General features: G+C 39.0%; 1 protein-coding gene across 20 annotated transcripts in view; it reads right to left on the bottom strand.

Moving 5' to 3' along the window:
• RAPGEF2 (Rap guanine nucleotide exchange factor 2) overlaps positions 1-25,586 on the bottom strand; it is a 251,541-nt gene that overhangs the window by 35,444 nt on the left and 190,511 nt on the right. For all 20 annotated transcript variants that reach the window (XM_082391303.1, XM_082391287.1, XM_082391286.1 and 17 more), the window contains 4 exons: positions 19,862-19,993; positions 10,126-10,303; positions 3,755-3,891; positions 2,969-3,127 (listed from right to left, as the gene is read on the bottom strand). In XM_082391303.1, coding sequence (XP_082247429.1) covers positions 2,969-3,127; positions 3,755-3,891; positions 10,126-10,303; positions 19,862-19,993 — 606 coding nt within the window. The remainder of the gene's footprint in view (positions 1-2,968; positions 3,128-3,754; positions 3,892-10,125; positions 10,304-19,861; positions 19,994-25,586) is intronic.

Genomic DNA, 25,586 nt, shown 5'->3' with positions numbered 1-25,586 from the left:
TTGCTTTCTCCTCCAAAACTACTGCTAAAATTCAAAGCATCACTAGCTCTCACAGTCTCAAGAAAACATGAGTCTAACAGATTTACCTTAAGAGGTTAGATCTGTTTAAACTGGTACTTTGCATCTGCAAGGGAGTTCACACCTAATTGTTCACACAGGCACCCAAGTGTTCCCTCCCCGCTGAAGGGTGCAGGGCAGGGCGAGGCCATGCCTGGGTGTCACTGGCAGGCCCTAGATGTAGGTGGTGGAGAGAGGAAGGGGAGACAGAAGTAGAAGAGCGGGAAAGGAAAAGAGGGGCAGGAAGAGGGAAAAAGAAAAGGAAAAGGCATGGATGGGGAATGGAAAACCATGACCAATCACCTGGTACCAAAGGACATCTATGCCTGGCCCTGCCTTTGTCTTTCAAACCCAACAGGGGACAAGAACGGGAAGAGGAGGGGACTTCCCTGGCGGTCCAGTGATTAAGACTCCGAGCCTCCACTGCAGGGGGCGCAGGTTCAATCCCTGGTTGGGGAACTAAGATCCCACATGCCGAGTGGTGTGCCCCAAAAAAAAAAAAAATAGAGAGAGAGAAAAAGAAAAAGAGAATGGGAAGAGAGGCACACAGAAGGGAGCAGGGCAAAGCACGGCGCTGAGCATCGAGCACACCACGGGACCCAAATGGACAGAAATAAATGTCAAACTGAATCCACTCATGCTGCGTCCTCAGGCTGAACTTGGTCTCCACTCTATACCACACTACCCAAGATGTATTTTGGGAACCCACTGAACTGTGAAGAAATGAGGGCCAAACCTAGCCAAGGTTGCTTCCTCTTGGTAAAGGGAACACCACTTTCATTCACTTCATTCAGTAACCTTTGATTGCCTACAATGTGCTCGGTACACTGACACCCTCGTGGAGACCACTTTATGGACAAAAATGTGATTCTCATTGTTTAGTTCTCCCAACAAGAGGAGGATGTGGCATGGGCACGTTCTGACAAATAAATGACATTTTAACAGAAATACGCTAAAATGCTATAATTTAATGCAAATAAGCATTTGCATTAAAATATCTAAATTCATTCTCCATGCCTGTTCTAATATGGAGGGAGGGAACTTCCGCAGGGCCTGAGATGGGTGGGAGTCACAAGGGTGATTCTTGAACCCGATTTCACGTTCCTTTTACAGCGTGTGGAGAGGCCTGCAGAGTGAGAAAGACTTTGTCTGGCAGACACTGCGCCCTTGACCCTCTTTGTACATCCGGGAGTCTCGTATCAGGAACTATAGGAGCCTAATACTACCTCAATCAGAGTTTTCGTTTTCAATTAGAGTTTTCTCTTGGCGTCTACCTTGATGACTATCACTCTGGATTTCCCGCTGATTCCTCATCCAGTAGAGAGATGAACTCTCTTCCTTACATCTACCTCCTCTTCTTTTCCCAGGACTCCCGGGTAAATATTTAATGTTACCTGCTACATCAGACATTACTTCAGCACTCTTGGAATATTAAGTCATAATATTTTTATCAATTATTCTGAAACATTTCTATGCCTCCTATATCACTTCAGTCCCAAGATTACAACATTTCTAACAAAAGGGGTTGGCCAATTATGAGGTGCTAATGTAGTAGCTGAATTCTCAGAAATAAAATAGCTTTTACTCGCCCTTTAAGGACAGAGACGGACCCAGATGATCTAGTGATCCTGACTTGCAGAAGGGCCCAGGGAGAGACTGAGAAGCAATAATAGGACAGAGAAACCTTGAACAATTTTCCAGTTCGTTTTGACTCAGTTTGGCTTTATTTTTTTCGAAATATAATTCTAAAGCTGAAATATCACATATGACCCCTTTTAAATACACATTTTGAAGCCCAATATAGACTTTTGAGATTTATGTACCATTCTGTTTTCCTCTATTTTGCCAAATAATTGAGAGCTGACTATATTAAGAAAGCTCTTCTGGCATTACATATTCAAAAACTGAATTTATAGCCTTTTTTTTTTCCTCTCTACAGTGCTCACTGGAGGAATTATTTAGCAAAATTATTCTCTAAGTAAGACGATTTTATTTATAGCCATGGTCATTTTTCTTTTTAGTAAGTAAAACACTTGAAATGAAAATTTAAATGAGCACTATTTTATATTTATCAGACATTATAAAAATTCAATGATGTTCTTTTAGCATAAACTATATTCAGATGTATTTTAGACTGTAGACTAATAAATACAAGGAGCACTTAACATTAGTTAGTCTAAGTCAACTCTTTTGGTTTATTTATATGAAAATATTTTATCTTTCAAGGACAATTTTTTAAGACATAAATTATAAATACTTAATAATGATAAAAGCATCTTAAATTTTTTTTTACACTAACATAGAGGTTACCGGTTAGATCGATCTAATTAAATTTCACATTTGGTCTCAACATTCTCTCTAGACTTTTATTAAATGCTTTTAAATAATGAATATTAACATAATGTCAATACTGACATTGTTCTTTTTATTAGCAATCATTTCTTTACTATCAAGTGTTTCTACTGATTCATACCATGATTAATTTTCATGACTTCTAAAATCAATTCCATATCTTGCCATGTATTTAAATAAAAATACTGTGTAACTGTATCACAGCATCTTTACTAACCTACATATAATTTCTTTTCATGATGGGCATTTTACTTCCATATTTTTTGTTGACTAGATTATCAATTATTATTGATGGAAATTTAAAAATACCATATTTATAGAACACTTGTTTTTTAATAGAACACATTTACAGAATGCCTAGCTCTGTGGAGTCCAAGTAACTTGACGGGAGATTTGTTCTTAATTTCCTGGAATGTGATAACACTAAAAGTCATAGTTCTACTTTAAAATCTTCCTTATAAATCTAAAAGATGACCTGTTTATACGGGCTGAAAAATCTTACCGCAGCCGCATACGTAAGTGCTCTTTGTACTAAGCATGGAGTAATGACAGTTTATACCTGGCAGTCATCCACCTTTGTCCTCATCACTCCTTTCATGTATTCCTTGTCCATAGTAGGAGAGACACCGAAACTATTTCCCATACATAGTATTTCCGCTTTTCCATCTGGGTAAGTCACTTCCACAGAACCATTCAGAATCACTGACCAGGAGTCCAGCTAGTTCCAAAAAATGAAGACAAAGCAGAAAATAACATCATGATCGTGAAGCTGTAAGTGCTGGAACGGTCCCTAAAAATGATTTAGATCTTTTACTTTTTAAAGAGGGAACAAATAACCCAAGTACGGCTGACCGTTCACCAAGTTCACAGAACAAGAACTAAAGCACAGCCATGGACCCGCGGGTTTCCAGGTGCCTGCACGGCACTTCGCTCTCCTAATGACTCTGGCTATTCCTCTCTTAAACGACACTGGGGAAAAAAATGTCTTCTGTTCCCCAAAACACATGTAAACAAGATAAAATGATCACCACAGCCTTGATAAGAATAGCATTTTGTTCTGACAAGAGGCATAATATTATGAATGTTTAAGTTGCAAAATCTGAAAAGTTAAAACGTCAAAAATGTTTCTACCAGTATCATCTGGAATACTGCAAATAATAGAAAATAAAATAATGAACTTGGAAGACTCTGACACAACGAGTGCATCATAATTCCCGAATGATTCAAACTTATTGTTGCCCATGGTTTGTAAGGAGGAAAGAAGGAGAATGGGGGTTTTTGTTCGTTTGCTGCATCGAGCGAGGCTCACATAGAGACGTTCTAAGTGGCAGAAATATTTCCTAACCTCTTCACCGTTGTTTAACACGATGGTCCCGGCTCTTTCCACCACCGCAAACACCATCACAGCACAGAGCTCCCGCCTCACCGACATCGTCATGTTGGCAAAAGCCGGCAGCTGGTGCATGAATTCAAGGAGTTGTTCTGAAAAGCAGAGGGCGTGTGAAAAAATGACAACTATTTCCCAAAACAAGCATTCAGAAAGAATGCTCTACGGCTCTTTCTTTTTAAATGCCCTACAGTTCTGCCTGTTGAACAGTACAAAGACTTTAAATTATCTTCAGCACACGTTGAATTTCTTGCAGGTATACGAAGAATTCTGTCACTGTGGAAATGGTGACATTTCCTTGTTGATTCAGAAGCAACAGGACACAGTGCAAGTCAAATTCCAGTGGGAATGAAGAAACTAATAAACTTCAAATGGGGAACTTATATTGAAAATGAGCTGTGATCTTATTAAGGCTTATTAAGGGATGAAATGATAAGCTGAAATGAAACAGAGCTCTGAGAATTCTCCAGAAAGTCAGTAGGTCCATTCCGGTGCCTCTGGGGTGAGCAGATGCCCAAAACACACAGCAGAAACAACCACCTTCACTCTAAAGATACTCCAGGATTTAGAAACCAGGGAATATTTTCTGTGGGTCAGACAAATCCATAAAAAGTAATCCATTGACCAAAGTTTACAACATTATATGATAAAGGCGAATGAAAATGGATATATTATTTCTGATCCCACAGATCGACGAACACAAAGTTTGCTCACTCTTCCTATTGGCAATGCTGTAGACAAACAGCTTCTTCTTGGTAAGAACTCCTTACTAAGTTCTTTCCTCACTCCTCACCATGGCTGTATGAGATGCGTGGTTTCTTTTTCATTTCACAAGGAGGAAACCGCGCGGCTCAAAGGCATATAATTAGGAAGTGGCAGTGACACGATTCAGGACTGTGTGTCTCCATGCTCAGGCTGGACGTCACAGGTGGTGATAAAGACCACAGGGCGTGTGTCAGCACGTGAACAGTTACTAGCTGAATTACTTTGGGGAAGTTGATTCATTTCCTTAAGGCGTGTTTCTCTCATTTAGAAAAGAATAAGATAATACCCACCTTCACTGGACAGTTCTGAGGATCAAAAGGAATGAAGATGTTAAAGTCCTTAGCAGAGAGTAGATACGCAATACATGAGAACTGCTGTTATTGTCATTATTATTATATTCATGGTATCGTTCAAACTTTTGGCTAAGTAAAAATTCTACTACATTTTTCTTGTCCACACATAATGATACTGTCCCTAAGCTCATTCCTTCTGTCTATTAGGATTTAGTGACAAGTTTTATGCTGTTGGATATAGTTTGTTAATTGCAAAAACAATGTATAATATAAAGATATATTCTGTGAAAACATTACTTTTCCACAAGGTCAGACTAGGTGGTGTTTTCTGGTCCAGCTTGGTAACGTCTGCTCTGCTTAGACCCTACGTCATCCCCCCTGTACAAGACTTTTCATTACGGGGGTGGCTCTGGTAATCAGAAAGAATAACAGCGATACGTGGTACCCAGGGATTCTGTCCAACAAGACAGTGTTCTTCAACTTGACCCAGACTGATGTGTCAGGACATCAATTTACTGTTGCAACCAGCATTTTTAAAAAAGAAGGAGCGAGAGTATCAAAGTACATCAGTTACAGAAAGAATAAGTTCTGTTGAGTGAAACTTTCATTTCTGGAATGAGTAGATGTGTTTGTGTCCTGTCATAAAATATGTTTATACCTGAGGGCAGCTATAAGGCGATTCTGAATAGCACTGCAAGAGGTGACCCACACCTACTATCTGCGGGAGGTGGGACTCATTGTTTTACAAATGCACTGGCTTTTTGACATGAAACATAAAGGCAAATGAACAAATCGTGGTCCTCTGGCTAGCACGTCCTCATTAGTTCTGCTGTTACCTGCCTCTGTTTTCTTCAGCTATCACACCCCACCCCTCACTGTAAGGTATTAAAATACCAGCTATAGGTATTAGAACACACATTTCATTTTTTTCCTCTCCTAGTAAGAGCTAAATTTCCTTGGACAAGCAGAGATGCATGCTCTTAAGAAAAATATGAGACCAGAAATTAACTGTCAGAAATGTTGTAAATTTAACATGTTTAGACAGTAATAAAAGTCAAATTACCACCACACATGATAGGAGAATATGAAGCATATGAATATGAAGTATAAAACGTGTTCACTAATACTTGCAGCAATGATTTGAAGTGCTTGCATGGACATTTGTCTTGCTTTCTGGCAGTTTACTACTCCATTAGTGGGTCATGGAATCAACTTGTGATATATGAGTAGTGATTAACATTAAAAGATACAACAGAATAGAAAATATCTGTGTATCACATACAAGGATAAATAATAAAGGAGACAGAGAAGATATAATAATAGTAAATGTATATAATTCTCCAGGCTCAGTTGAAAAATTAAAAATAAATAAACACTTAACCAGACAACATCCAAGTATTTTTAAAACTCTCAAAGACTCAATAATGGTATCACTGGTTTTGTGATAGCTTCTATTCTATCATGTATTACACTGGAGGACTACAGCAATTAAAAAAATAAAGAATTTATATCACCAATCTTTAAAAAAATAATAAATATAAAATGGAAGCATTTGACTACAGGAGCTCAACATAAACCCTGATGATGCCCCAGGAAGCATACAGAGTTACAGGGATTATGTTAGCCAAGAATTCAGAGCGTGGAATGAGTATTGAGATAGTTCCCAGGACGTATGGAGAGAAGCAGCGTGGAAGGGAGAAACAGGACAGCTTTATTCTACACGGCTTGGAAGAATCTGTCTGAATGATACATTAATGTGATCTATCTTACTTTGTTAGGAAAGAAATGTTCCTGTTTACGAAAAATATTAGACATTCAAAAAAACTTTTTTCTAGTCAATGTAACACAAAGAAAAGCTAAATAATCAACTTACAGACACCAGAAGCTTTAGTCAATTCAGAAAATTCTTATCTTATTGCTTTGGTTTAATTTTATATAAGAAATAATTAATATTAAGATTTTTTTTAAAAACCTGTGGATTTGTATGTGTGTGTGGTATACCAAGTGGGGAAGAAAAAAGGAATTCTTTGAAAGGGATCAAAGAAGTTCTCTACCTTAATGTGTCAAGGCCTCAAAACCAAAAATATTAAATTTGGAACCATTCAATAATTGAGTACCTATAGAGTTATGAGTTGAAGAGCAAAAATCAATAATGTCCCTTTCTCCAAAGTACTGAAACAAAGGTATACCCAAAAATCTGTGGGAACCCAAAGGGAAATTTTTTAATTCCTGCAGTTTTAAAAATGATTAAATATTAGCAATTTTTAAAAATTAATTAATTTATTTTTGGCTGCATTGGGTCTTCGTTGCTGCACACAGGCTTTCTCTAGTTGCAGCAAGCGGGGACTACTCTTCATAGCGGTGCGCGGGCTTCTCATTGTGGTGGCTTCTCTTGTTGCGGAGCACGGGCTCTAGGCGCGTGGCCTTCCGTAGTTGTGGCATGCAGGCTCAGTAGTTGTGGCTCGGGGGCTCTACAGTGCGGGCTCAGTAGTTGTGTCGCACGGGCTTAGTTGCTCCGTGGCATGTGGGATCTTCCTGGACCAGGGCTCGAACCCTGCATTGGCAGGCAGATTCTTAACCACTGCGCCACCAGGGAAGCCCTAGGCCTTATCTTTAATGATAATGATTTACTATTTTAAATAAAAATATATTTGATAGGAGCAAGCGTCTGAGTTATCACTGTTTACAAGTGTATTGGTATTCAACTACAAGTAATTCATCCAGAGATTATATCAACAAGCACATTAAAAAAAAAAAAAGTGTGGTGTTCATTTGTAGGAATCAGCATAGCTCTTGCTTTCTAGAAATCCTGAGAGAGAAAACTTCTCAGATATGAAGTGAAAGTCTTAAATTTCCAAGAATAACATGCTACATGTATTTGAATAATCATAATTTTCTTCCATAACTATACTAACATGAGTATATTCAAAAAAGGATAACCTCCATGTCAATCTGTTCATAAGCAATGTTCAATCTAATTTTTTAAAAACCCTATGAGCAAGGATTCTTAAGATGGCAAACCGAACACACTTCCAATTTCATTCTCTCTTTAAAACTACAATAAAGAGATTTTGAAAAAGAAGTAGGATCTTGAAATCAAACGTATGGTTACCGAAGGGGAAACGTGGGAGGGAGGGATAAATTGGGAGATTGGGATTGACACACACACACTACTGTATATAAAATAGATAACTAATAAGGCCCTGCTGTATAGCACAGGGAACTCTATTCAGTACTCTGTGATGGCCTATATGGGAAAAGAATCTGAAAAAGAATGAACATATGTATATGTGTAACTGATTCACTTTGCTGTACACCTGAAACTAACACAACGTTGCGTAAGTCAACTATACTCCAATAAAAATTTTTTTAAAAAAGAAAAAGAAGGGGCTTCCCTGGTGGCGCAGTGGTTGAGAATCTGCCTGCCAATGCAGGGGACACGGGTTCGAGCCCTGGTCTGGGAAGATCCCACGTGCCGCGGAGCAGCTGGGCCCGTGAGCCACAATTGCTGAGCCTGCGCGTCTGGAGCCCATGCTCCGCAGCAAGAGAGGCCGCGATAGTGAGAGGCCCGCGCACTGCGATGAAGAGTGGCCCCCGCTTGCCACAACTAGAGAAAGCCCTCGCACAGAAACGAAGACCCAACACAGCCATAAATAAATAAACCCAAAAAGTTAAAAAAAAAAAAAAAAGAAAGAAAAAGAAGCGGGCAAGGACAAAGAGAGTAAGAGTGGAATAAATTTTGGACAATGGAAATCAGATAAACGTGTGGTGTCAGTCTCGAGGAAGCTAAACCCTATGTCTTCAGGGATGAAACAGGACCACTTCACCGCATGCTGCAGAAGCCTGTGACTACGAGTACCTTAGGACCGGGGAGTGGGCCAGGTGGAGACGGGAGTGGGCTAACCTAAGGAGGAACAGGGATGGGCATGTGAGAAGCAGCTACGTCCTTTCCTCCAACAGAAATCTAGAGGTTACTGCCCCCGGAAGGGTGACGGCAGAGGCACTTCTGTGCTGGCTTCCCACCACCTCCTTCAGGTCTGAACTTCTAAAAGGGCGTTGACAGTCCTTCCTTCCTGAAACAGCCCCCTGTTCGGTGCACTCCCCGAAGTATCTTCCCCACTTTATTCATCAGACCCCAGCAGGACCAGGGCTCCCTGTTTTGCTCCCACTGATCTGCCAGGACCTAGGAAACCCTCAGTCCTCCATACAAGGCGCTCAGTCACATCCCCCGATGACCGAAGGCTCACTCCACGTAGCAGTCATCTCTAAATAGCTAGCAGTTCCTATCAATGGCTTTAGTTACATTGTAGATACCTAATCCAAGGTTCTGGTTTTCCATCTTTAATTCCCTAGCATATGTGCAGAGCTTAAACGGTACAAGGTTCTCCTCATACATAATGTTGGCTCCCTCAAAACACAACCAACGAGCCACTCACATATGATGATGCCCATACTGTCCTGTATCTAATCCCACTAGACCCAGTTCCTTGAACTTCTTTCAAATACATATTGGCCCCAAAAGAGCTGGGGGTGTGGAAGAGCAGATAATCAGGCTCAGGCACCGGTGGTTACAGAGTCCAGACCTACGGGACGGAGATGCTCTCAGAGGAAGCTGACCTCACTCCCCCCAGCATCTAAGGAAGAAGCAGGGCCCAGAAGGCATGCATGAACGCTACAGCACCATTACACAATCAACTCTTGCTCCGAGGGCAAAGCTGGGTAAAGGCGACCCCGAGGAAGGAGAAAGCGGACACAAAGCCACTTCGGCTCTTAACCGTAGGGCGCACTTAAAGCCTCAACCCCCAGGTTCACGCGGGGCTCACTTGACATTCTGCTCTCTTCTTCCCCTGCGCCTCACTTCCTACGGAACCAGAGAAGAAGAAAAGTCATTTACACGACAGTTCTACCAACTACCACCCGACTGGTGTTCACACAAAGAAAAACTCGAGCTTACTAGAAATAGTGCGCGCAAGAAGATTAATAGAAGTAATAATGTTTGGAGGACTATATTTATTTTTTTGTCCGAGAGTAAGCTAAGAAACGGCTCACGTGGAAGGGTTTCATTAGGAACTTTTATTAGTTGTAGTCTCCTGAAGCTACGGCCTGAGTAAGATTAGTTGTTTCAAAGATGTTTTCAACAACAAATGCCAAGGGACAGTGATACGTTCATGACCTTTTAGAGCCTACCATTCTTGGGCTCCATTGTATTCCACAGTCTTACCTCTAAGTTCTTTAAACTGCTATGAGATTCGTTTTCTGGCCCAGACTCACCGATGTCGTCGTCCGTCCTGTCAATGGGGTCCTTCTCCAGGCAGTCCCGCACGACGTCCCTGCTCATGAGGGGGTCCGAGGCGCGCTCGATGTCCTCTTCGTCCTCGTCGTCCTCCGAGTCCACTGCCGTCTCCGGTAACCCACTCAGGTCCATCTCACCAGCCTCACTTTCCGTGGCCTTAAAACAGACCCCAAATAAACAGATAGATGGGCAGACGGACAGACAGACAAACGTTCTTAAGTAAATCTTTTGGGCCCAAAAGAAATAAAAACAAGTCTAGTTCGAAATATTAAATTTTTTCTCATATCAACTTTCCATAACTAAGTTACATGTATTCAATATTAACAAACAGTCATGCACGAGGCACTACAGAAAAGAATTAACTTCAACAAAATATGAGTGATTTTTATCACTGTTGGAATTTTTGGTTAGGATTAATGACTATCAATAATTTTGATTACCTGTCAGATGGCATTTGAAACACAGTAGAATAAGAAAAAGACAGTATCTGTTTTCACTCCATTTTTCAAAGAGAATGGCTTAAGCTAAGAGCTTAAGGGTGACAATTAATTCTGAACAATTCCTTCCCCCAAAGAATAGGTGTGGATTTATTAATGCCAAGAAGACTGAACCACTTCTCTCTTATTAGAGTCTTTGTGAAAAAGTGAATCCCAAATCAAAGGTAACCTGATAAATATGCAAACAAAACATTAATAATTACTTTGATTACCCCAGTGTCCACTCTCCAACTACAAATCACCAAAGGTGTGAAAGACCCTACATGCCTGTAGGTGACACAGTCTTTCTTCCCATTCCTCGACACCGTTGACTGCAGCACAAACCAAATTTCAAGTAATCAAGATCAAGAAAGAATGAGGCAAAAGTAAAATTAGCTCAGGAATGTCTGAAGGAACCAGGTATAACAGGAACGAAGAGAAAGGAAGGAAGTCTAAGTATGCTACTGTCTTTATTCATAGCTGCAAATCTGTAGCTACTCTCTAGTGCTGAAAAAACGTTAAAAAAATGCAATGACCCAATCTCTTAAATTTTTTAGAATTTGTTTTTAATTCTGGAAAGAGACTCCAAGGCCTATTATGGTTCTGTGATTAAAAACAAATATTTAGTCTGAATCAAGAGTCACAAATTTCAAAATGGTCTCTCCTGTTGAGCTATCTCAAGTATAGACGCGTTACCCTCTTTAGGTTATTCTATATGCTTTTGCGATGATCATCTCAACCATCACGTACCTATGTATCATACTGGCCTCATCTGACGTAGGTACCCAGAATTCACTAACTGCTTAAGCATAGTAAGGATGAGTACAATTAAATATCAACTATATCCACTTTGAACATCATAAACGTGGTTTTCCAGATAAAATAGTAAACGCTTAGAAACGCTTTATTATAAAACTATGAATTTTGTAGAAGACACAAAGTTTACCAACTTCAAATAATTCAGTCCACATGATTTTCAAAGACAATAAAGACATCTTATTTTTAAGAATAGGCAAATACAGATTAAAATAAAGATGAAAATATAAAATGTTGAACCTAATAATAGAAAGCCAACACCAAATACTGACAATGTGCCAGGAACTCTGCTCTAAGTGCTTCACATGTATTAACTTGTTTAACCTTTCAACAATCCTATGAAGTAAGTGCCATCACCGACTTTTATTATTCTCCAAACATATAGGTAAAAAGAAATCATTTCTCCAAGATCATGTTGCTGGTAATTGTGGAATCAAGAACAGAGCCAGGAATTGCAGCTCCAGACTCATAACTACAACCTAATCTGCCTCTTTGTAAGAGATACTTCACACATGAGTGCAGCTTATAGAAGGATCTATACTTTTTCTATCATTTAGTTTAAATCAATGTTTAAAGAATAAATTGTATTATTTTCTTTTTTTTTTTTTAAGAACACATGTATTTATTTGTTTGTTTCGGCTGCTCCGGGTCTTAGCGGCGGCATGCGGGATCTTCGTTGCAGCATGTGGACTTCTTAGGTGTGGCACGCAAACTCCTAGTTGCGGCATGCATGCAGGATCTAGTTGCCTGACCACGGATTGAACCTGGGCCCCCTGCATTGGGAGCATGGAGCCTTACCCACTGGACCACCAGGGAAGTCCCATATTATTTTCTTATCAACAAAGTTTCAGCCTTCTGAAGTCTTGGTTTATATCATAGAATATTTAATTCTACATTTGGAAGCAATACAAGTATGTGTTAATATTTTCTGAAGTTTAACAAAAAGAATTTTAATCACATTTCAGTTCCTTACATACGATTTCCTGAACATACACTTCATTATACCATACATTATAAGAATTATCACACATTATAAGAAAAACCTAAGGGGAAAATAATTGAAGACAGACTATCTAATGAAGACAGAATGAGTGAAAATGCAAAGTCTAACCTCTACAAAAGCTCTTCCGGCAGTGGCCTTAGTGAATACTGCTGCTTGGGTAGGACCACGGTAAGCAGAGATGCTCCAGGTGGGACAGCAACAAGGCCTTGCAGCCAAGGCCAGAGAATTAATTAATTGTGGCACCCTCAGCAGCGCACCTCTAATTTATGATTTTTTTAAAAACTAAGTATAGTTGATTTACAATGTTGTGTTAGTTTCTGGTGGACAGCAGAGTGATTCAGTTATACATATACATGCATATTCTTTTTCATAGTCTTTTCCATGATGGTTTATTACACGATGTTGAGTATAGTTCCCTGTGCTCTACAGTAGGACCTTGTTGTTATCTATTTTATACACAGCAGTGTGTATCTGCTCATATCTCTAACTTAAATCGTCTCTAGATTCCAGAATGACACTGAAACAGCACTGGATGTGATATGGTATGCCAAGCCTGTGAGCAGAGAAACTAGGCCAATATTGTTGTTATCACCACCTTGTTTCTAAAGCCTACAAATGTGACAATTTGCTAATGGTTGCTATGAGTACATTTTCACCTCAGTCTCATCTTAATATCAAAGATTATTATTCATCACCTTATATTTTCAAAGACGCAATCAGTCCTCTATATCCACATTCTTTAACATTAGCCTAGAGTGAAGAGGCACTACTGAAGATAAAAATAAGAACAAAACACTTTTAAGTAATATAGCTATATAACTTAAGGTTTTTCTTAACTTTTAAACATCTAACATATGGTAAGAGATGAAAGATATATTTCACACCATCCCAAAGAAATCATTCCTATCATTTAAATGAATGATATTTAAGTCTTAAATAGAACAAAAAGACTTTTCCAGTGTGAGTTGGATTAATCTCTCCAAAACTGAACCCACCACCCCATCTGTGTAAACAATCATTAGTTGTTTTCTATTCCTGTTATGTGTATTCCATTGCTTAAGAAACTATTCATAAAATAACATTTATGAAACCAGTAACTTAGAAGATTATTTTTATTTAAAATAAATACCCATGTTTTAGAGACACAAATGTAGAGAACAAACGTATGGACACCAAGGGGGGAAAAGCAGGGGGGTGGTGGTAGTGGGAATGAACTGGGAGATTGGGATTGACATATATACACGAATATGTATAAAACAGATAACACATAAGAACCTGCTGTATTAAAAAAACAAAATAAAATTCAAAATAAAATAAAATACCCATTTTTATTTTAAAATACTACAGAATTCCTTTTAATAATACATCTTAAATAGAACTCAATGAACAAGTTTTTGGGAATCTACTGATTTTGTGAACAATGAGACCCTTGGAGCCTGAGTGGAGTTAAAGGTTTAGTGAGCACTGACTGGTCTGTGGCGGGTGGGGAGAGGGCTAAACTTGAGTGCCCGGAACCTGGGACTCACTGGATTTACATCCGCTGAATGAACAGACAAAGCAGAGGTTAGTGGTTCAAATCTCGGCTCTAGCATTCATCATGTGACTTTAACAAAGTCGCTGATCCTCTGTAGCCCCAGTTTTGTCACCAGTAAGCTGGAGTTACACCTCGCCATTCACAGGATTGTTCTTGGATCGAATAAGGGAAGAGAAAGCCAGTTACAGGCCACATCAAAGTCCCTTCCTCAAGGCGACACGTTTCTACCTCTGTGCCGGCACCCCTTTACCCCAGCAATGAGCCTTGCACGCAATTTACACTGGCAGAATTTGCCAAAAAAAAACCCCAACACTCTGTTAAATATCCCAACCCCTTACACACTGTAAAAATTTCCCTCAGGCTAACTGCACCCATTAAGTTCTGGCTAAATGGCTCACACGATAATTATAAAAACAGTGATCTTATATTGAATGACTACTGTGTATCTAGCACTACATTTGATGCTTTTAGTACATAATAATCTTCACATCAATTCAGCAAATTAGGATTATTACCACTATTTTCCAGATGAGAAAACACGAAGGGAAACTAAATAAATTGTTCAAAACAAAACAAAACCTAGTAATTGTGCCAGGACTCAAAATCAGGTCCAACCAACACAAACTACTAAATACTTTGCACTATAATACTTCACCCAGTTTTCCAAACAGACTGTCTTCATAAAGAAAATAGTTAAAATATAATAAAGTAATAAAATGTGTTTTGCTTTGCTAAGTCATAAAACATAAAATTTACATTTGTATATAAACATAAAACACTTGCTATTTTCTAGCTTCCTCCAAAGTACAATATTACTGAGATAATGCTAGTCTTTAAACCTTTTCATTCTAAATAAAGATATGCACACACTTTATATTTAAAAGGTATGTGGGTAATTAGGGATTAACATACACACATTATTATATATAAAATAGATAACAAGGACCTACTGTATAGCACAGGGAACTATACTCAGTATTTTGTAATAACCTATAATGGAAAAGAACCTGAAAAAGAATATACATATATAACTGAATCACTTTGCTGTACACTTGAAACTAACACAATATTGTAAGTTAACTGTACTTCAATAAAAAATAAATAAATAAAAGGTATAGAAAAATGTCATTTAGGCAAATAACTCCTGTCCTAAATTAATTTACCTTCCACATATGTAACATAACATAAATTTAGGTGAACATTACTGCTAAATAGTAATATTCTCAAAAAAACTATTAATATTCTCAGATCAATGCTGAAAGCTCTATGATTTATTTAAATAAAAAGGGACTCAATATAGTTTGTTATTATGAATACAGTTCTTAAAACCAGTTTATTTGGCATTTTTAAGGATATCAAGTAAATGAAGAAACTGAGGAAATATTAAATGCCATAAAGCGCTAGTGAAGTGTTAATTTAAAAAAAAAACAATGTAACTACTACACGTTTATCATTAAGTACTTTAAAATCATTTATGAAAAAACTTTTTGCTTATTAAATATCCCACACCCACACATATCCCCATGTTTAGGAGGGTTGCTTAATAAGTAATCTTGAAACAAACTTTGTGCAGAATTTCAAACATACGTATGTAACCCAAATAGCACCTGAGTCAGACCCTGATATAAATTTAGGCTAGAAATTTATGTTGAAGGCTAATGCTGATGCTAATTTAACTGGGACAACAAAGTGAGTAGGCACTGCAGACAAAGCCATATATATGCAGAAAGTATGAAAACATATTTGGAAATAAGTATAATGCTTGCATTAAGTCCAGTTTGTGTATCATGATTTATGCTGTTCTTAATTTTACACTAGGAATTTTTTTTTTCAGTTCAATATAGGATTTACCTAAAAGAGAAGAACAATTCTTTAAAGCTTTTAATGTAAACTGTTAGGTTTCTTTCCAAAAGCTACAATCCTAACAGGTGTAAGGATGTCTATCTATAAATATTTATTATAAGTAAGAAAGTCTGTGCTAATTTGATAGGAAAAATAGTTTCATATTTAAATCCTCATATACTCAATTACTTATGTCTTAAATATTTATTTAAGGTATAGACACGTGCATGTTCTCTTCTGCAAATTACCTACTCTTGTCCTTTGAATATTGTTATGCTATGAGTGAAGTATTTTTCTTATTAATTTGCGTAAGTGAGTTAAAAGTCTGACTTTAAATCTTTGTCTCAATTGCTCTTTTAATTATTAAAAGTTTTGGTCATTCATTATACCATGAAGAGTTTGCTAACTCTTGGGAATCCCCTGGTGGTCCAGTGGTTAGGACTCAGCACTTTCACCGCTGTGGGATCAGGTTCGATCCCTGGTTGGGGAACTAAGATCCCACATGCCCTGTGGAGCAGCCGTAAGTAAGTAAGTTAAGTAAGTAAGTAAATAAATAAATAAATACTTTTCAAAAAAGAAAAAAAAAAGAGTTTGCTAACTCTTTAGTTTACCTGGAATTTAATGTTAATTATGATATAAACTATGGTCGTTAAAGTGGGCCCCCCTCCCCCAAAGACCATTTATTGAGTAATCCATCACTTCACTGATCTGAGGTTTCCGCTACTACATATTACATCCTTACACGTGAATTCCGTTTTGCTTGAACTCTCTGTCCCATCAATCTGCCTATTTTCCTACAGTTATTTTCAGTCCACCTAAGTCACTGCTCTGATAATCACACCATTTAACCAGGACCTTACCGTGACTGGAAACTGCATTGTCTCATGTCACCAACTTAGGCGTTCTGCTTTCTGTCACCAGTAACCTCCTACTTTTCAGCGTGCTTTCACTGCCTTCCAAGGCAGCCCTTTTGCAAAACCAGCGTGATCCGCAGTCTCCCAGGCTCTCTGAGCTTCGCGCCTGGCTCTCACAAGCCAGCTTCTGCCCCCTAGACTAACGCTACAATCCCATTCCTTCCACACGTCTTTCCTGAAGGCCTACGATTTCCTGGCCCTATTCCAGGCTCTAGAGAGAAGACCAAGACAAGACAGGGAAGTCCCTGCCTCTTGAAGCAGTCATGCTGGGGGACAGACATAACTTAGAAAGTGATAATCACTTCAATTAAAGTCTAAAAAACCAGCCAGGGAAGGGACCAACGTGAAGGACCTGCGTTTCAAAGGGTAAGAAGGGAAGAACTCTCTGGGAAAGCGGTCCTTAAAGATGAAGGCCGAAAAGGATTAAGGTAGGAGAGAACGTTCTGGACAGAAGGCCTGCAAAAACAAAGCCCCGCGTTACAAGGAGCCTGGCGTGCTGTGCTGCTCTGTCTGTCTTTCCACTACGCTCCTTGAATGAAGAGTCCGTCCCGGGGGAAGCCTAATCTTTGCTTTCTTTGTGCTCACTGCGGAGAAGACTACTTACCAGGGCAGAGGGAAATCACTCTGTATTTGAGGGCACCTACCCAGCTGAGCCTCCGATGCTCTGGTCAACTTGCTCCCCTGCTGCCCGAAACTATGATTTCAAAATGTGTCTCTCCTTGAGACTCTCCACCTGCCAACCCTCTCACTCTGAAAGAAGGAACTCAGAGACACCAGGCAGAAACTCCCTCAACTCCCAAACTCCCCACTCCCAATCCACCATCATATGCCCCTGTTAAAAGAGAGGGGGTCTCCTTTCTTAAATAAGCCAGTGATTCCACGTTGCTCCTGAACTCCTCTCCTCCAACCCTCTCAGAAAAATTGTTCTAACTTTTTCTCTCCGGCACATGGCATCCCGTGCCGACCTCTCTGTATCCATCTCCTGAGCATTTATACTCGCTCCAACGTGACTGCTTCCTCCCAAGTCAGAACTGGAGGCACAAGAAAGGGGTCGCCATGGGAGACAGCTGCCCATCACTGGAGCCGCTCAAGAATCAACCTGACCGACAGGAAGCGAGTAGAGGATTCAAACACGAGACTGGTCGCCAAACCGGGCGCATCTGGCAGGTTTCCTCTCACCTTGATAGAATTTCTGATTCAAAGACAATAGGGGATCTCTAGTCACTGTTAGTCCTACAGTCAGTAACCAAATCCCCAGTTACATCTACGGCTTTTTCCTTAGGAAGGATACAAACCTACCAGGCCACATGCCCGTCATCAAGTTTGAAACGAGCAGCTGTGAAACTCAACTAAAATGAATCAAAATACGCAGGGGTCCTCTTTTCCAACTACACCCCAAGATAAAGCCGGCCTGCAGGCTGCAAACTCCAACCCCCAGAGAAGCAGGTGGAGTTCTCACCACGGTCTGGATCCTCAGACACCCTGATGGGGGCTGGGGGCAGCCAAAGTACCATCCAGAATCTCCTCACACCCTTCTCCAACCTACCCAAGGTAATACCACATAAAGCTGAAGTTCCCCTCAGAATACGCCTCCATAAAGTATACAAACGACTCACTTCATTCTTATTATAAATTTACCTTCTAGGAGGCTCCGTTCAGCCTGGAATTACACCCGAAGAACAGCAGGGGTAACTGCTACAACCTCAAGCTGTGTTCCTACTACAGATCTTTAAAGCATGTGATCATCTCAAAGTGTAGAAGACAAAGGCTCTATCATGATGTTTCAATTAACATAAGCTAAAGCACAACTTTTACTTCTACTGTTCATTGTTCTATTATAAGGGATACCCTTGAATAAATGTTCAAAAAAATAGACTTCTAAAAATAGGCATTATGCAAGGGGGGGGGTATAATTTTACCCTGATCCACCACCTTTTCCTCCTCTAACATTTGAAAATGGGACTACTTCCTAAAGATTTAATTACAAGTTAACATTTAATGCCTCAAAGTAGAAACTTGAAAAGTTACTTTAAAGAGCCAGATCATTATGTTTCTTTTTGCAAGATAATAAAAAAAGTTCTTAGTCAGCTAAGAATCTGCAAATAATTGCATTTGTGGCTACCACTTATTAGCCAGTGAGCTCTCCACAACACCTCGGAATTATAGAAAAGTGGGTACCCAATGCCTCCTGAAAAGAAAATTAACTTTCTAAGATGTACTAAATTTAGGACTTAAACAGACATGTTTTGCCCTGATGGTATTCTGTTTAGTTACTTTTAGTAATTTTTTTAAAAAATAGAAACTGAGCACTGCCTGAATATATCAATGATCCTAAAACACTGTAATATTGTTAGAGAAAGGTTCTTTTATGGCCATCTCATATCACAATTCCTAAGGAGCCAAGAATTATACTTTGTAAAGTGAGTATTACATTCTTTTTGTTTGAAACCATCCGAAATCCCATATTAGCTGTAACAAAAAAAGGACCTTTTTTGCATATTTTAGTCACTTTTCCTAAATTTGAATTTTCTAAGCCAATGAACTATTTCTTAACAATTAAAATTATTTTGCTTTTAAAACATTTTTGAAATTCCATAATTCTAGTTTCTTTTCTATCATCTTTATCATAAGAATTTACTTGAAACATATAAGTAAGTCTATAGGTAATAAAAATAATGCAAGAAAAATAATTCAGTGATCGACTCTTAATAATCTCTTCCTTTTGTCACACCCAAGACTTTATTAAGAAAAGCTTAGTATGGAAGCATAATTCTGAAGTTTTCCCCTACAATTTTATTCAAGAAAGGGTCATCAACCTAGTACACCTACGGTCAAATTAATAAAATATTTACAGTCTGGGGAAACATTTCCATTGTAACCACTCCATTTAAAATTCTGGTAACTGGTAACAGCAGAGGCAAATGCATTTAGACTGTAGTTCAACTTCCTAAAACAAACATACAACATACTACATGTCTGTGTGAAGCATAAACATTAACATTTTATGTCCATGTGTGCACATATAATATACACACATATATTTACCTTTAAGATTCTATCAATGAACAATCACAGAACTCCTCAGAATATATGAAAATGAAGCAAATGACAAGGAAAACACCTTCCTACCTGGTAGATATCAGAAAGACTGCTGCTTCCAGAATCACTGGTGATGCTACATCCTGAGTGGCTGGAGGAGACGTGAGTCACCTGTGGGTGGAGACTGTCAGTGAGGTGTAGCTTTGTGAAATCTGCAGGAAGCTGGGGAAGGATCAGGAGAAACTAAGTTACAACTGGAACCAACAACTCCAAGAAGGCATCTACAAATTGTGTTACACTCTACTCCACGCCAGGAAAGGTCCTTCATTTTTTAAATTCACCATGAATAAATACTGTCCTATTTACCAAAAATCACAAAATAAATTTGTAAAGTTTATGGGCATTCAATGAGCCTTAAATCATACTAAATTCAATGCTTAAATAGGTGGGTTTGGCGGTTAAGGTTAACCTGGTGAGCACTGAATCCAATGAGCTACAACTTTCAAATTATACACCAAGGAGCAAATTAGTCTCCTACTATTTGTTAGCCAGCAAAATGCAACTTTGTGGCGAGAGACAGCTCAAATAAGAAAACAGATTTGAGGTTCATGTATGCCCAAATGATGTTTAAAGGTTAAAAAGATGAGCATCTTAGAACAGACACAGTGTACTGTTGTTATACAAGTAACTACACAGGCACTACGGAGAAAACAGGAAAGTGTGCTCTCGGAGGACGCGGAGTCGAGAAGATTATGAACAGCATTTACCTATCACAGACACATAGGTACTACTTGGTCACGTTTAAACTCCAAATAAAAATTGCGTCTATTGAACAGATTCCCTCAGCAAGTGCTCCTATCACCCCCCATACAGCAGAGAAAATGCACTGAAAAAGGAAACATTCACCCAGTCAACAAATATTTACTGAGCCCTCTTCCTCTTACTGTGTGCTAGTTAGTGAATGAGATGCTAGGAAAACGCTGCCCTTAAAATCTTACACTCGTAAGTTATTAGCAATTCTTTTGAATTCAAAAAGGGCACCATGTATCTGTAGCATCACACTTAGACACTACTGGCCAATAATAAACCTGACATTTCAAAATATATGCTAACTGACACCCTGCACGCTGATAATATCTTTCTTTCCTGCTGGCACATTGATCCTATTTGGCTGTTGAAGAATAAAGAATAAAGACTAACTGTTAAAATCAAACTTAAGTAAGACCTTGCCTTGGCAATATTCCCTTCTCTCCTGTGACCCTCATCCCTCCTCCCCTTCCAAAACCAAGATGCCACTTCACAGTTTAGAATAAGTCCCACAGGGGAGCTGATGCAGGCTCCTGACACCCACAACCATTCAGACCTGACTCAATAAACAGATTATGACACTTAATAGTACTTAACACACGGATGGACTTGGAAGGCATTGTGCTAAGTGAAATCAGTCAGACAGAGAAGGACAAATGCAGTATGACATCCCCTACATGTGGAATCTAAAAAAGTATAACAAACTAGTGAATACAACAAAAAAGAAGCAGACACACAGACATAGAGAACAACTAGTAAACTAGTGGTTACCAGTGGGGGATAGAGGAGAGGGAGGTACAAACTACTGGGTATGAGATAGGCTCAAGGATGTATTGTACAATGTGGGGAATATAGCCTATATTTTGTAATAATTGTAAATGGAAAGCAACCTTTAAATCGCATAAGAAATAAAAAAAAATTAAATTAAAAAAATTTAAAAAGTAAAATTATACCCCTTCAGAAAAAAAACCATTTAATATAGTCTGCATAGAAATAATATTTTTAACATGATGGGAGACACATAGAAAAGATTTAAACATAAATTTATTAGGGGGCATATAAACAGATGCTAAATAAACAGATAAAAAGACATATGTTGGACAAGCTCAGAGAAGTGAGATGTTTATTCAAATGTGTGAAATCATTGCAAGAACGATGTCTATCTCACTAGGAATGTTTTTTTAACTGATAACTGAAGATGTTCTGAAATAGATAAAACTGGGAAAATAACAATTTCCCTGCAAGGAATAGATAGGCGAAAACCCCCAAATTTGAGAATTTATATATTTGATTCACAATGTAGAAGAGCGAAGTATTTGCAGGATTTCCTCAGGAACAGTTTGAAGACAAAAGTTTGCCAAGCTGTATTTTACTTGTAGCTGAGTGATACACATCAGATATTAAAACAATGTGCTCAAAGCCAGGATAAACACCCTTCCTCATCTTCGCTACGTTTCGTTTAATGCAGTCACTCCCCACAAAAGGCAACTGAAGAACCAAGACTCAGAAGCTCAGCGACTTTAAAAGGCATCAGTCGATACATGCAACTACAGAACAATAAACTGATTTCTATTGATTGTCTTTTCTAGAGATGACTCAGGTCGACATGTGCCACATAGTGTGATTTTTAAAAATTAACTTGAAAATGTCGAATGAAGATGTATCCATCTGATGAATGTTTACTCACCAGACAGTTATTTACTCAAGTCTCGCAGGACACTGTCCATCAGCTGGTCGTCTTTCCTGACTAAACGCACTGTGGGGAAAGCACAGGAGCCTTCGAGCTCTAAAGCTCTAAACAGATTGTGTAGTGTGAACAGACACTGCACAATCTATTCATTCATCTACGCTCACTTAGACCCACAAAGAGCGGAATTATGTGGCTTTGTCAGGCTAAGAACCAGAAAGTCTGTGTGTAAAGCGAAAAGAAGAAACACTTTCATTCGTAAGAATTCAATTCTACTTTATAAATACTTATTAAGTATCTGCTATGTCAGACACTCTGTCAGGGACAGGAAATATCAAGGTGAATAAGACACCCCCAATTCCAAATGTAAATTCTACTACCCAAAAAGTCATTGTACTAGGTGTCATGCACAATAGAAAAATAAGTCAAACATTGTTTGTTTGTTTTTGGCCACAGTGCACAGCTTGCAGGATCTTAAGCTCCCGGACCAGGGATCGAACCCCAGTCCCCTGCAGTGGAAGCGTGGAGTCCTAACCACTGGACCGCCAGGGAACTCCCTCAAACATAGGTTTTTAAACATGGCTTTTTATCTCCCCACCACCACTTGTGTTCTTTGCAGACAATGAAATGATGTTAAAGTTAATGCATATAAAATTCAGTATTAGCTAAATAGCTCTTTGTATGAGAACAGACGCCATGCTTGAGAAAGCTTCGCATTTTTCCCCATAGATGGGGATGAGAATCCCATGATTATAAACGCTATCAACAGGCCACGTCGGCCACGGTCGTGGAACGGGAGGGGTGTGGAGCTTGTCTGCCGCGAGAGAAGAGAGCCTGAAACGCACGGGTACGGCCCAGCCTCACACTCTACAGACTGGAGACCTGAGCCCAGGCCTAAGGGAAGCAGCTCTTTCAGAGGGAAAGGAACCAGCCGGGAACTGGGAGTCAGGGTGCAAACACAGGCACAGGCACCGCGTTCAACCTCAGGGCAAAAGGGTAACGCGGAACGCTGGGAGCCAGCAACTCACTGTCTGAGCAAAACATACCAAAGCAGGGGGCCACACGCCAAGGACAAAAGACTCACTTGTCCCAGCGTTTCTACGCTCGATCCAGGGCCCTTTTAAATTACTATCACTATGCTGTTTAATCAGATTTCAGATTAAATGGAGCTGGGAATTATCTTGCGGCTCTAGCCACCACTTATAACAGAAATTCTGCTCAACAATAAGAAAATTTTTTGAAGCTGGGGCTATACGCAGTAGTTACCTGAATAAAATTAAATAATAATTAAATAAATTAAAGGGGAAATTAATATATTTTATACATTTTGATCTTAACGCCAATATATTCAATATTTAACAGCAATTCACTACAAACACAATTCAAGGAAATCTCTTATATTTTTCTTTTTGTCATTTAAATGCTTTTATTTTCATATTTGATTGTATGAATATATTACCGCTCACATTTTTCCTGGATCAAGCAATCTATATTCCTACAAATAGGGCACTTGTGAACCACAATTGTAATAAACTAGTGTCAGGCAAATGACTGAATCATAGTTTCACCAGAAACACTATTAATTACATAAGAAACAACAATGGTAATACGTATTTAAATCAGATTCTTAAATGCGTAAAGTAAGCATAAATATTAATCATAGTTTTGTAAAATCTGGGTATCAATTAAATGATAGCTTGTTTTGTTTTCTGTTTTGGGAGAAACAGGGGTGCTCTAACAATTAGCTTTAAGTAAGAAGTACTAGAGAAGACTTAAGGCTCATATATGAACAGGCATTTGATAGCCTTTGATTTATTAATTAATCTAATGATTGGCATTTATAAAAGTACCAGCTAATAAATGAACTCTGTTTTGAACATAAATTCAGTGAGTAAGGATGCCTTGAGACCTCTGACACCGCTAAATAAATACTTTGCTGAACTGGTAAAATTCCTCAAAGTGGTGCTAACATAGTAGAGACTAGGGCATTTCCTTTCTTCCCCTTCCTTCTCTCCCCCAAAAAACTTCTTAAGTTTATGTTTTCCAGCTCTACAAGAAAGGGCTGGTGTATCACTGGTTATGTAATGGAAACATAGTAGAGTTGTATGTTCCATGATACATTAGCGTCATAGGACTGCTGAGAAACCCAACAGCTCAAAACTAAACAGAACAAAAAAACACTGCCACCCTCAGCTGAAATTTATCTCACTAAAAATTTCCCAACTAACCCCAGAATCACTTTTATTTCAAGCAATAGCTACAACAGAACACACAAGGTTTGGGGTAATGGTTACAATCTATCCAATCGTCCCTGGCAGTTCACCTTGAGTAACAACAGTCCTAAGGTAAATTAAGTATCACGCTTAGTGACTGAACACCGGCTTCATGCTAGGATGCAACACTAAGAATTTACCCAAACGAGTGCTGTTTTCCCCAGATCACCCCTGGAGTTTTCTGAGCGCTTTCCACGCTCATATTTTCAGGCTCTGAGGGGGGGAGCTGATATATCCCTGGACACATTTCCCATTTTTTCCTGAGGTGTCAGTGAAAATACAGTCTCCTACATTTTCCATTCATTCATCATTTACTGAAAACCTGTGTCGTGAGGACTGACTGAATGATTGGGTATAAAGCACTCAGAGGAGAGCCTGGCACCCAGAACCAGACAGAAGGGTGTCGGCCGTAAACTACCACGTGCAGACTCGAGGAGGACACAGGGTCCCCCAGCTCTGGACTCCTGCAGCTGGAGTCTAGTCTGGATGCCAGCAGGGACTGAGCCGCTCTCAGAAGGGGCCTTGGGGGCCAGTCATCACCCAGCTCCAAACACTGTTCCTTCACCCACGGCAGGACTAAGGCTGTACTTTAAAAGCAAGTCATATTTTCTCTCTGTGTACACACACACACACAGCTTTTCTTTTACTAAAACTGATCTTTTCTACTACGACGAGTTCCAACACGCTCTGACCTATTTCTACATACAGCTTGCATAGGCAAGAATATTATTTGGTAGCTCACTTTAAAGATCACTTTATACTAGGGTCAACTTTTATTTCTCTACCCCATAATATTTCTTTAGGAACACCAGAAAAAGTAAGCATTTGGACTCCTGGATATTATTCATCAGAAATCATTTTTACTTCTCTCATATCCCATCAAGATGAGCTCAAGACCCAGGACCCATCCTTGAAATAATACTTCATCCATCAGTATTCCACAAAGCAAAGAGAAAGATTTCTGCACAGTATACAATTTCTTTTGTTTGTAAATATACATAAAAGCAAGAAACAAAGCTTTCCCCAAAGGGTCATGAGATAATAATTT

Source organism: Balaenoptera borealis (assembly GCF_965194805.1).
Source record: "Balaenoptera borealis genome assembly, chromosome: 4".
Classification (NCBI taxonomy): Eukaryota; Metazoa; Chordata; class Mammalia; order Artiodactyla; family Balaenopteridae; genus Balaenoptera; species Balaenoptera borealis.
This window is presented reverse-complemented; position numbering and strand designations above follow the sequence as displayed.